The sequence below is a fragment of the Antechinus flavipes genome, chromosome 2, assembly GCF_016432865.1.
Source record: "Antechinus flavipes isolate AdamAnt ecotype Samford, QLD, Australia chromosome 2, AdamAnt_v2, whole genome shotgun sequence".
NCBI lineage: Eukaryota > Metazoa > Chordata > Mammalia > Dasyuromorphia > Dasyuridae > Antechinus > Antechinus flavipes.
The window spans coordinates 466,154,728-466,169,045 of NC_067399.1; the positions used below are offsets into that span (position 1 = coordinate 466,154,728).

Here is a 14,318-nt window from a genome sequence, read left to right on the forward strand (position 1 = left end):
TTCTTCATGTGTAAAATCAGACAGTTGGACTAGATGATATTTTAAAGTTTCTTCCAACTCTACATTCTAAAATCATTTTCTATATTCTAAAATTCTTTTATTTAAAGATACCTTTTAGCATTAACAGATTATGCTTTAAAGACTATTCTACTTCTGAATTTCTATAGCTCCTAGAATCAAATAAAAATAGGCATCTAAGAAATATAAAATTCATATTAAATTTTAGTATCTATTTACTCATTTGCCAGTAGGCAGTACTTATCCCACAAAATAAAAGAGGAAGAGGAAGGCAAGGAGAGAAGAAGGGAATAGAAGGAAAGAGACAAGGAGAATAGGGAGAAGGCAGAGAGGAAGGAAATCTGGAAACTCAGAAGCTTTATTTCTATTATCAAGTTTTCTTTAATGGGTTCAAAAGTTACATATCCTTGCATTTATGGGAAAGGTATGCTCCATAAGTCATTTTCTAAATTCTAATCTAATAATCATTAGGTTAATGGTCGTTAAGAAAAAATCAAAAAGAAAATCTTTCAAATACTTCAAGCTTATATCCCCCAACAGGTATTCCCTATAATACTTCCAATTATATTCAAGATTTAAGTTTATAACTATAAGAATAAGCTAGATCCCAACAAATCTATGCTATTGAGAGTAAGTGTAGTGTGATGGAAAAGGCACTGAACTGGGAATCAAAAGATATGGATTATAAATGTGAGTAAAAATATTATGCGATACCTTGTTGGTAAATCATTCTTCTTCTGATCTTCAAATTCTTCCTCAGAGGGATATTATATTATTATATTAGATATCATAACATATCTAATATAATCATATTAGATATGTTATGCAATTACATAATTCAAAGCACTATATAAATGATGTCTATTCTGAGTATTAGCATATAAGGTAAAAAAAAAAAAAAGGCTAGACTTATTGAGGTACCACTACATACCTCTCAAATTGGTTAATAAGACAGAAAAAGATAATGATAAATGTTGGAGGGGATGTGGAAAAACTGGGATACTAATACATTGTTGGTGGAATTGTGAACAGCTCTAACCACACAGCAGAGTAATTTGAAACTATGTCCAAAGGGCTATTAAAATGTGCAAACCTTTTGATCCAGCAACAGTGTCAGGGGAAAGGACCTACAAATGCAAAACGTTTGTAGCAGCTCTTTTTGTAATGGCAAGGAACTGGAAACTGAGTGGATGCCCATCAGGTGGGGAATGATTGAATAAATTATAGTATATGAATGTAATGCAATATTATTGTTCTACAAGAAATGATCAGCAGGATGATTTCAGAGAGGCTTGGATAGTCTTATAGGAACCTGATGCTAAGTGAAATAAGTAGAACCAAAAGAATATTATATATAACAACAAGATTATGTGATGATCAACTGTGATGGACTTGGCTATTTTCAACAATGAGGTGATTCAAGCCAATTCCAATAGAGAGAATGAGCCATCTGCACCCAGGGAGAGGATTTTTTTTTTTTTAATGTGAATCACAATTTAGTAATTTCACCTTTTTGGTTATTGTTTGCTTGCTTTTCTCATTTTTTTCCTTTTTGATATGATTTTTCTAGTATAACATGATAAATGTGGAAATACGTTCAGAAGAACTGTACATGTTTAACCTATACTGAATGACTTGCTGTCTGGGGTAGAGGGGAAGGAGAGAGAAAATATGGAATACAAGGTTTTGCTGAATATTGAAAACTATCTTTGTATTATTTTGAAAAATAAAAACCCACTATAAAAAAACTTGGGGAAAAAAAGAAGGGGAGGGGAGGGGGGACTAGTTACTTTGATAATTCAAAGGACAAGGAACAACTGTGTTATATTCAATATCCATAGCAAGATTTGTATAGAGGATGTTATAATGCTGTTGAAATATAAACCACATGTTGTTATTTTTTATAGTACTTTAAAGCAAAAATGCTATAATCTGATGGAATAGAAAGTTAAAAAAAAAAAAAATCCCAAGTTTCAATTCAAAGTTTTCTCCCTACCTCATTTTTCTTCATTGATCAAAGAGCTGGAAGTTTCACAGAAAGGAAAATCACTTAATCTCCCTGAGTCTTAGTTTTCTTATCTGTAAAATGATGCTTGTAGTACTTGCATTCCTTTTCTCCTAGAGATGTATGAAAAGTGCTATAACAGTCCTTAGGTACATGCATGCGCACACACACACACACACACACACCACTCTCATAATTAAAGGTTCACATTCAACTCTTAAAATTATTTTAAAATTTTTTATATTGTTTTAATAGTGCTTAAAGAAAATAATTATTTCATTGAGATAATGTCATAAAAAATCAAAAAAGCTCTTAAGGCTTAGAGGGAGCTTAAAAATTTTTCTCTCTCTTTCTCCCTCTCTCTTTCTCCCTCTCTCTCTGTGTGTATACACATATATATGTGTATGTGTGCATACCTAACAGCTGTTGCAGTACTGTAAGTACATCTCTAAAAGAAAAGGACTGCAAGTACTACAAGTATCATTTTACAGATAAGTAAGACTGAGACCCAGGGAGGTTAAATGTTTTATCAAACATCATACATATACTAAATAGCAGACCAAGGACTCGAATTCAGGTCTTCTTAAATTAAATGCACTTTCCATAGCACAGTGCTCTATCTCCAAACTACAGTGAAAAAAGATCTGGTTTGGGAGTTATTTGAGACACACTAGAAGAGGTAAGGAGGATTGGGAACATAAATGTTTTAATTTTATTGAATCACAGACAAAATAGGCTGAAAGTTGTTTGTCTTTCCTCCAGGAATCTAATATATATATATTTATATTTATATATATGAATATATATATATACATACTCCACCAAATATTAATTGGTTCTTTTAAAAAAACTGTTAATTTCAAAAGGATAATGTTTTTTATTTATTAATAGTATAGATGGATGTCCAGTAGATGATTTTGTAGTGAGATCTCAGGTGGATACAACAGGGTCGGTCTTGTAGCAAAACAATGTTAATCACAGTTAAAGTTATACCAGTACTATAAAATCCCAGTTTACAGAATTACCTAATATCAATGATTTAGCCATAATATTGATCAAATTATGCTGTGTGTATATATATGTATGGATGTACACACATACACATATATATACACGCATATATATATTTACCACATATTTGTGCATATATGTATATCATACCTTATTCAACTAAAAAAATTGTCTATCATATGTGCTAGTTTTAACCCCCAACAATAAAGTGCAACTATATTTAAGGTTTAACTATCTTTGCTATTGTTTTGCCAATATTAATTTCCTAAGACTTTCTCCAATTGTTATAAATTTTTAATTAAATTTTTTCATTTGTATATCTCCAATTCCAGTTAATGACTTACAGTTCACAAAGTTTTAACAATATTTAGTGAATTCAACAGAAATAACTTAGCATTGAATCATATTTAGTAGTGAACTACACTAGTAGAACCAGTACTGATATTAGTACTAGAAGGGACCTAATAACAAATTATTATTAGTTCATAATATAACTACAAAGGGTCATTAGAACATAGAATGTTAGAACATAAAGGAGAACTAAAAGGTCTAATGAGATGTATCAAATATATAGTCCACAACACTTCCAAGTACAGCCTAAATCTGATTAAAATATAATTGGGAAATATTTAACAACATAAATAAAAACATAGAAAAATAAAAATAATATTACATTTAAAACCAAGTCCATAGGGATCCTAATATACAATTTAGTGATACCAGTTTCTACTGGAGGCTGACACCACTGGTCTATATCACATTTTCAAATTTCTTCTTTTTAAAAACGAGGAAATAAGTCTTAGAAAAATAAAATGATTTGCCCAAAGACACAAAACAAATTAGAGGCACAGCTAAAACAAGACATGCCTAAGGCCTCTTAGGACAACAGGGAAAGAGAAAAGCTTTATGAGGTTGTTTGATAAATGAAATTAAAGATACTTTTCTTAACATATTCAGGTAATGATATAATAAAATTTAAATTAAAAGGATAAACGGGGGAAAAAAAAACCTATGATCTTTTTGCTCATTTTAACATCAATGTATTTTTTTTTAAAGTTCCAATTGTGTCCACAAATTGATAGCCAAGTCAAATTTTAAAACATCAAAGATTTTTTAATTTAAAATTTTATTTTTCCCTCAGTTACATGTAAAAATAATTTTTAAAATTAGTTTTTAAAACTTTGAGTTCCAGATTCTTTCCCTTTTTCCTTCCCCATCTCCCTCATTGAGTACAAGCAACTGAATATAGGTTTTATATATATAAAAAATATAATGCAAAACATTTCCATAATAATCATCATGGACGTATTTAAAGGAAATAATGAAAATTCATCAGTGACTGGGGCTATCTCATAAGTGAAAATGACTTTTCTGATTTTACTAAAAGAACGAACCTGACAACTTTAGATTTCATCAATACCTCAACTAAAACTCTCTTCTATATAAAACCTCCTTTAAAAAAAAAAAACCTTTTTCTTCAGTGAGCAGAATCAAAAGAATATTTTACATAGTAAGAACAAGATTATCAATAACAATTAGTAATAATAACAAGATGATCAACTGTGATAGACTTGGCTCTTCTCAACAATTCAATGATTCAAGGAAATTGTAATAGACTTGGGATGGAAAACGCCATCCACATTCAGAGAAAACATTCATGACTGAATACGTATCAAAGCATAGAATTTTCATACACTCTTTTTTGTTTGTTTTTTTTCCTCCTGATTTTTTACCTTTTGGTCTGATTTTTTTCTTACATAACATGACAATATGAAAATATGTTTAACCTGCATATATTTAACCTATATCAGACTGTTTCCTATCTTGAGGAGAGAGGAGGTAAGATGGGGAGAGAGAAAAATATAGAACACAAAGACTTGCAAAAATGAATGTTGAAAATTATCATTACATATATTTGAAAAATAAAATACTATTAAAAAAATTTAAAGGATTTTTTTTTAATTTTTTCTTTCACATATCAGTATTCCCAATTCAATTCTACTGCTGCTTACTGGGTTTTTATAACCCACTTCAAATTTTTGGAAATCTTACAAGGCAATTTTTAAGATGCCCACAGAGTTAAAAATTTTACCAAAACAACCCAAAGAGAATTTCAAAATAAGTAGCAAAGCATAGCATACTTCAAATTAGAATGTCCTTAGAAATGCTCTGCCTTTCTCTGTGCCTAATATTAATAGTAATAACTTTCTATATTTCTATAAGACTTTAAAGTTTGAAAAAAGTATTTTCTTCATAATTATATTATAAATTAAAGAATGTATCCTATTTTAATGAGATAATAATTGCAAAGCATTTAACACAGTATCTACTAGAGTAAGCCCTATAAAAAGAGTATTCCCTTACTTTCTCTTTGCCCTTCTGCAGATGAAAAAGCTTACAAGGTAAACTGACCTGACAAGAGTTACACAGCTAATATGTACTGGAAAGTATATAGAAAATTGGATCCCTTAAACTTTATATCTAGTATCCTATCCACTATACTACTGATAGATCATTCAGCTTCTAAATCTAGTATCAACATTTTCTGGTACTAGTTCATTTTTTGTTTCTTCTTTGTTAGTTCCTAATCACTGCCTTCCTTCCCTTCTAAAAATCCACTTACCACTTTTGGTTTTTTAAAAATGGTAATAATGTGTTGAACAACTCTGAAATAAATTTTGTCATGTAAAAAAATTAATTACGCATTCCAAACCTGGTCACTGTAGTCCTCTGGGAATTGCCTCTGCACCTCAGGACCTGTAAATAATTGACAGATAATATTAATTGGCTTTGGATTAGTGAGCAGGCAGAGAATCACACATTAATATTTGATCAGAAGATGATAGCAACCCTGGCAGGGGATCCAAGGAGGGCAGATGAGGCTGCTATGTTGATAAGCACAAGGAAGGGCTCTTCAAGGAACTCCCTTTAACCTCCTCCAGAAATTAAAAAAAAAAAAAAAAAACCTGACATTACTGTTAACTTTGGGCTTTTACCTAATGTAAAAATTTCACTAGCTAGAAAGGGCTGTATGTGTGTGTGAGACAGAGAGAATAAATTAGAATGACACACACACACACACACACACACACACACACACACACACACACACACGTTTCCAAACCTGCTTTGACTTTTCAACTTGAATCAGAAGCCTCCTTTACACAATTACAGCTGTGTGCTAGAAAAACAATCTTTCACACCACTGGGTTGGGAGAGGGGATGGGAAAATTGGAGGTGGGAGGTACGAGTAAGAACAGAAAGTCCTGAACCCTTTCAAGGTTAATTCAAAGGGGATAATGCTCGTGCTATTATTATGAAAACTTTCCTAAATATTTAGAAAACAATTCTGCAGTTTCTAGAAGATAGAGACTTAAGTTTTCTCTTACATTTATCAAATGTCTTAGAAAAAATGAGAAAAGGCCCTACTACTGGTTACGTTTTTCAATATAAACAGTATGGTAGTAAAATATAAGAAATTATGTTTTGTCTGATACAGTTGGCTTCATTCAAAAGCCTACAGGAAAATATATCTATTTCAAAAAAAAATGATAAAAGTTCATTTGTTTTATAAAATTATATTTCTAAAGTCAAACAATTCCCAGTCAATAAAGTCAACAGATAAATGAACTACAAACAATAATTATACAGGTTTGTGAAATACTTTCCAAACAACAGCCCAATAACACAGCTAAGTTGCAGAGTGGAGGAATTAGAATCTCTAGATATTAGTCAGATTCAGACACCTCAGCAGCTGGGTGATGTTGGGCAAATCCCTTAACTTCTGCTTGCCTCAGTTTCTTCAAGTATAAATGGTCATAAACAGCACCCACTACCCAGGATTGTTATAAGAGATGATATTTTTAAAATATTTAGAATACAGTGACTGTAATGCAGAAGGCACTTAATTATTTTTTCCTGAATAGATAAATGATCAAAGGATATGAATAGGCAGTTTTCAGAGAAAGAAATACAAGCTATCAATCGCAATATAAAAAATGCTTTCATTCACTAATAATTAGAAAAGTGCAAATTAAAACAACTCTGAGGTACCAGCTCATACACCTCAGATTGGCTAAATTGACAAAAAAAAAGAAAATGATGTTAGAGGCACTTGATTTGCTAGGGTCATACAACTAGAAGTTACAGCTGATATACAAATGCGAATTTTCCGACTAAATCCAATTCTCTTTCTGTTATACCACTGCTTTCTAATTAGAAACTATTAGGATACCATTTGCTATTGATTAGTAAAAGAGCCAGCTTTTCAAAAATAAGGATATAGTTTATTTCCAGAGGGACATTAAAATCATTAATATAGTTTGTTTTTACAAAATATACATGAGGGATCAGGTAAATTTGAACTATTTATTCTTTATATTGATAAGTTTGCTTTGTTGAATACATTTTTACCAGATGCAAGTCTCCTTCCAAATTATATTTACTCAAATTCTGATCTTTTTTTTAAGGTTTGTTTAAAAAAAATTCTTTATTTCAGATTTCATCATTATGAATGCTCAATCCACCAAGAGAAGAATGTCAATTCCTCCACACCTTAGCAGGCACTTAGCATGATTTGCTCTGACCAAAAGAATTCATCAGTTTTTCATTGATGAATCTCTTCAAATTTAGTTAGGATAGTCTTCATACATTAGACACAAAATTCATCACCAAACTTTTTATTGAAAGACTTTAGAGTTTGCTGTGATCAATATAGAGTTTATGTACCTCTGGCACATAAGTAACCACCACATTATTCTTTGGCATGGGAAACACACATTAATGAAAGGAAGAATTTTTACTCTTCAATGAATAGATTGCATTAGGAACAAGGTTTGTGGGACAAGTGCAGAATGCAGGAACCAACTACTCTTCAAAATTGATTGTAGTATCACTGCCAATGCAGAACAACAACCTTTTGCAATTCAGGAGTAGCATCTTCCAGGACTAAAACCAGTTTATTTCATCTGACCTCTATAGACAGCAGCCTACAAGGCAATAAAAATGGTCTATTGAATGGAAAGGCCCATACAAGCTGGGATTAGCAGGTAAAGGAGTTACCTTTTCATCTATTAAAGCTCTTCTAATGTGTGCTATGTATTGACATGCAATATAGTACAGTGAAAGGAGCACCAGGCTTGAAATCAAAAAGTTTGGTTCCAGAGCTCACTCTGTGCAGTGACCACAGGCAAGTCTTTTCCCTTCATTAGGAATGTTTTTGCATCAATTAATGGAAGTGAATCACAGTACTTGCACTCCCTACTACATAAATTTTAAAGCATAATGTAAATGTAAACTTACATTACTGTTGCTATGAGAAAATAAAAATAAATGCTAATTGCTATAATTTCTAAAACATATGTGACAGACAACTTGAATTCATCATAAACTGATGCCCCAAAAGAAAAATATCTTCATAGAAGTTCTTAACCTCATGTCTGTGAACTTCTTTAAAAAATGTATTTCAATATTTTCTTTGTGATCCTATATGTTTTCAGCATTCTAAAAGATTAATCTGAGAAAAGGTCCATAGATTTCAGCAGACTGCCAAAGGAATTCCTAACACACACAAAATAATTAAGAAACCTTAAAATAGTCGAGCATAATATCTAACTCCGAGCTTTCTTCTTTTTCTCCAAATCACTTGCTCAGTTTCTACAAAATTTTGTCTCTTATTAGTTCTTTGATAATAAATATCAGTAGGCACTTTCCATTCAAATGTATAACATGCTATTCATTTTTGGTTTTTTAAAAAATACTTGTATTCTTATGGATCATGTAAAGTCAGCTAAACATATAACTTGCAATCATGGTTTTAGCCAACCAGAATGCTAAAGAATTAGCAATTTTTAAAGTATTAAGTAAATACTATAGAAGTCTGGTCTAATATTGTCTATTCTAGATCTTACCATCTCTTTCAGTTCTAACATTTTTTGCTCTACCTTCTAATATTCCTATTCCACAAACATTTATTAAGTGCCTACTAGGTATAAGGCATGTGCAAGATGTAACAAAAATAAAGATAAACAAAAGCAGTCCCTGTCTTCATGAAGCTTAGATTCTAATGGGGGTATAGATGGAGAACAAGGGGTTGGAGGGAGACTGATAGACAAATAAGTATGATTTCTTTCAGCTCTAATCTTCCATTGTTCAAGGTTTGTTCTTAAAACAGAAAATACTACAACTCTAAAAAATTAAATGCTAAATGAGCAGAGGGCAGCTAGATGGCACAATGGATAATGCTCAGAGGCTGGAATCAAGAAGATTCATCTTCCTGATTTCAAATCTGGCCTCAGATACTTAGTAGCTGTGTGATCCTGGGCAAGATGCTTAATAATATTTGCCTCAGTTTCTTGGAGAAGGAAATGGTAAACCACCCTAAAAGCTTTGCCAAGAAAATCTCCAATAGAGTCATGAAGAGTCAGATACCACTGAAATGACAGGACAACAAAATAAGGAGGAAAAAAGTGATTATCTTGATGAAAGTATCAAATACTTTAAAATGCTAACAGTAAAAAGAGACTGCTGAACTCCCAAAAGTATACATTGATAGAATTAATTATAAAAACTGGATTTCCCATGAAATCCTGCTTCATTTCAACATAGAATACAATCTACTAAATCAGTGTGTACTTACTTTCCTGAGGCTATCCTTCTAGAGATTCTAGATTTCTTAAGAGTCAAAAGTGTCCAATAATAATTAATTTATCATGGGCTACAATCAGTCTATAAGCTTTTTCAGTTCTGATGTTCCTAGTCTCTTAATACATATTATTTATGATGAAAAGAACTGTTCATACAACTTAAAATTCATTTTTTTAAGTCCATCTAATATTGCTTTGCAAATATTAGATTAGGGCAATTCAATCAATAAAGTTTTTCCTGTTAATCACAAATATCCAGTATTGCAATCAATCAGTACTTCACAGTTCAAAATTTCTAGAATCCATGATTTTATTAGTGTCAACATAATATACCTTTAGCAATGCAGATTGCAATCCACTATGCTATTGTAAACTATCTTTATAAAAGTTACTCTGGCCAAAAAAATTCAACAGGTCTTGATCAACATTATAGTAATAAGTGTCTATGTACTTAGCTTCCCTGATTCTTTGACAACAGACCCACAACCTATCAATTAAGCATAGACTATAATCAACCTTGTGGACCTGGAAGAACATCTAAAAGTTTTACTCAATTAACAGGCTTTGAGAACCTATGGGCCTCTGACTCCACAAGAAGGCAATGGAAGAAAACTTAGTGGCAGTTGGCAATCCAGAATATTATGCAAGAGTTTTGGGGTTTGTTTTTTTTTTAAACAAAATTAGCACCAAAAAGAAAAACAAGTTACATTGATGTTTTCATAAAATGCCTATTTTGCATGGCTTCTTCACTTTGTGCTGATCCATAATTTTCACCTTCGGATCTATATAAGACTTTTTAAGCTAAAAAAGTCCAAATACAATCTGCTTTTCTCCAAGCAACACAACATACTCTGTACTAACAGCACCGGCATGGCACATGTACAAAACGTGGCACCCTGCAGTTAGGCAAACCGCCTTTATATTTTCTGTCTGGCAGCAATCCACTTGCGTGTCTGTATGTTTTTACAAGTACTCTATGTATTTCATTGCATCAGCTGCATTTCTTTGAGTTTTAAATGGTCTGGGACCATTTTATAAAATGTTCTATATCTTTATGTGGAAAATAACATACACTGGAAAACTGTTCATCAGTCTAATATTTATATCTCTGTTCTTAAACCATCATCCACTATTACAATTGCTAATTTTCAAAATGCCACTTCATATTTATATTCCATCAAAAAATGCATGTATTTTGAGCCATGAACTTTCATTATAAAGATCTTCTAGCAGAAAACCATGGCAAGGAAAAGTTTATCCTTAATGATAAAAAAATTAACATCAAGAAATGCATGACAAATCTTCATGTCTTAGATTTTCCAGGATGGTTCTGATTTGTAGAAAAGAGAATATATTTTTTAACAAAGCTTTGCAAATGTAACATCTTTTGTCAGAACACATGTCCCGGTTTCTGATTTGGAAAATAAATTAAGACGCATATATACAGAAATCCTTTCTCATTAGAAGAGATGAAGTCTAGAACAAAATGCCAGCATTAGCCATGACTAAGACAATTAGAAAATTAAAATTACTATTGAAAATGTATTCATCACATGCTCTGGCTGAAAAAATGTGGTTACCATCTGTATCAATGAAGTGCATAAATGTATCAATGAAAGCATTGATTCTTTAAATATTAACATGATAAAATTTGTATTAGACATATGATTATATTACCCTACTTTATTTTTTCCTTAGACTTGTTACTATCTGCAACTTATTTCTTATTTAAATGATAAATACTTGCAGACTTGAAAATCAATACCAGGATTTCTCAAGAAAATACTTTTCAACTGAAAGTTTGATAGTTGTAACTTCTTACCAAGTAGGCCCAGAATATCTATAAACCTCTTAACCTTTAGTAGGCCTAGATTCCTGAATTAGCAGGCTTCTTCCCTCATAGATTAAACATAATACCTCCAATGTAACAGTCACCTAAAGAAAAGACAACTCCTCCCCCCATGCACTTTAAAAGTACAAAGAATAATGGGTTTTTACAAATTTAATGTGGGCATTTTCACTAGACATGATTGGATACCTCAACTTAACCTAAGGGGGAAGAAAAAAAATATATATATATATATAACTGTACTTTAAAAGATTAGATATTCTAGAGTCCAAAAATTGAGAAAGAATCTAGAACATTTTTGGATAAGGGCAAGTTTTTCTATTTTCATGTTATTCCAAATTTGCCTTTCTTCTAACATGTACTTTTAGACCTCTAAGATATACTAGAATTTGCCAGAGGATGTTTAATTAGTAGAATAAGAATTTGAGCCAGAAATACTGGGGTAGGTGCTATAAATTATTTTACACAAACTCCAAAAACCCCAAGTTTTGCCGTAGGCTTAAAATTCCTGGAAAACATGGCAGACATTATTCTCTTACACCAGAAATGCTACGTATAGATACTTATGAAATCTAGTTTATAACTCAGGAGCTACATTATCTATACATCACATCAAGTTTTGCTCAGGACATAGACATTTAAGCACATTTAAGAGAAGTTTATTTTAAATAAGAAGAAATGCAAAGATTTCAAATTATGTTTTCTTCAGTGGGTACCATATAATGATAAGACTTAATTTCATCTCTGTATCATTCATCTATTTCATTTTGTATATACACTGTAAGAACTGACCTTTAATTCTGGCTGGTCAAGTAACAGACTATAGGACCTCTGAGTTCTCTTACAACTTGAAAAATCCTACAATTCTAAAAGCACAGCAAATCATATCTACAGTAACTGTAAAATTAAAACACTAAAAATGTGACTAATTAAGAAGCTTATCTTGGACTAAAAATATACCAAGTATCAGTGACCTTCATATTTACCACTATCTTTGGGTAACCAAAACAATATCTCGGCTGTTAAGAAAGAATTGGATATGTTTTAAGACTGTGTATTAAAACTTAGCCTAACCATCCTCTCTCGAAAGGGAACACAAAAAAGGGTTTTAGAATTAGTTGCAAATTATAATCTCGTTTTTCTAATTTCATGGCATTTAAGATACTATCTTTCCTTCCCCACAACCTAAATACTAATCCACACTGTAGCCTGATTTAATTTTCCAGATGAGAGGATGAGAACATACTGCAAAACGGTTCTAAGTCTGCTATATTACTTTTTAAATCATCTTGGTAATACATGATTTTATAAATAAAAAACATATACACATAAAGTACTCAACTACAGAAATTGTCTATTTCAAAGGCAAGTTAAAGTCTTATATGTAAAACTAAACTTTTAAAAATTTATTTAAAAGGAAAAAACAAACAAAAGCTAACTTTTGGTAGGACAAAAAAGGTTTTTGATAGCAAGACAGAAAATGGTAACAAACTGTAATTATACTAATAAAAATCTTCAAAGAAACTGTTTCAGCTACAAAAATTCAGCTTTGTTTACTCTAAATTATAAACGGCCTCGATAATTGGTTCAGTCTTACCAAACGATCACAACTCTTTTAGAGATGAATCCTTTTTATAACTTGAAGTCTGCAAGTTCAGAGGTAAAGTATTTCTTGAAGGGGCATATTTGTATTACTTTAAAAGCAAAAAAAAAAAAAATCAAAAGACCCAATCAGTATTTCTTTCTGTTGCCTTCAATAACTAAACTATCCAAAGAACTAGTAAAATTCAGGCGCAGGTTTCCTTTTTAGACTATGATACTGCATACCTGAGAGGCTTACCATGACAAAATCCAAAATGCTACATATTTCAAGAGGAGCTATTAGTATTAATATTATTATTCTAAACAATTATTCTAGCTTCTAAATATAGATTCTCCCCTTCTCTAACTTACCTCCACAAAACAAATAAATAAACAAAATCCACCTCCTTAATTTGTCCACTTAAAATAGGTAAATATTTTTAAAAGCTGTTTTTGGGGAAGTCAAAGTGCTACATAAATGGCATATTAAACAATTATTCCCAATTTAAAACTCAGAATCTTAATATGCTACTTAAGACAGATTAAATCGCAAGGGATTTAAATATATGTTCAATAGCTACATTTTTAAATATATACCCTCAAGCTCCCCTCCCCCAAAAAATAATTCTAGGCCTTTAAAAACACAAAGAATACAGTAGATAAAAAATATCTGGGTTATTACCAATCTGAAAAATCATGGTTTTCCATAGCGCTCTTCTTTTTAACATTTCCTCCAATACTGGCATTTCAGAGGTAACCTAATATCTTGAGCATAGTTTACAAGCTTCCCAGATTGTAAGCACACAGACAATTATTGAATACAGGAACACATAAAACCCACCTCAGCATGGTATAAGCAATAGCCCCATTCATGTAACAGATTACTCTTCAAAATAACATATTCTGTCTTTCAGACATATTCTGCCTCTATGTGACTATTTATGCATAAATAGCAGACACTGACCTATTGTTTTCCATAGTTGGAGTTGTTATGAATGTAGTACAGTTACCAATTAAGTGAATCAACAAGTACTAAATACATCAGCTGTTGTACAAATAATGAGCCTGTTGATGTTAGGCAATAAAATGGGGGGGGTGGGGGTGGGGAGGTAAGACGGGGAGAGGAGGAGCGGGAGGTTTATCTTTGTTTCTTGGGCATGTTGATGGATTTTTGACCTGTGAATGCCAAAAAAGATTACTGATAATTTGA

At 31.6% G+C, this 14,318-nt stretch overlaps 1 protein-coding gene across 5 annotated transcripts in view; it reads right to left on the minus strand.

Annotated features, from left to right (window-relative positions):
• Nucleotides 1-14,318, minus strand: part of DENND1A (DENN domain containing 1A) — a 687,683-nt gene that overhangs the window by 531,826 nt on the left and 141,539 nt on the right. For all 5 annotated transcript variants that reach the window (XM_051979612.1, XM_051979615.1, XM_051979613.1 and 2 more), the window contains exon 3: nucleotides 5,748-5,791. In XM_051979612.1, the coding sequence (XP_051835572.1) occupies nucleotides 5,748-5,791 (44 nt within the window). The remainder of the gene's footprint in view (nucleotides 1-5,747; nucleotides 5,792-14,318) is intronic.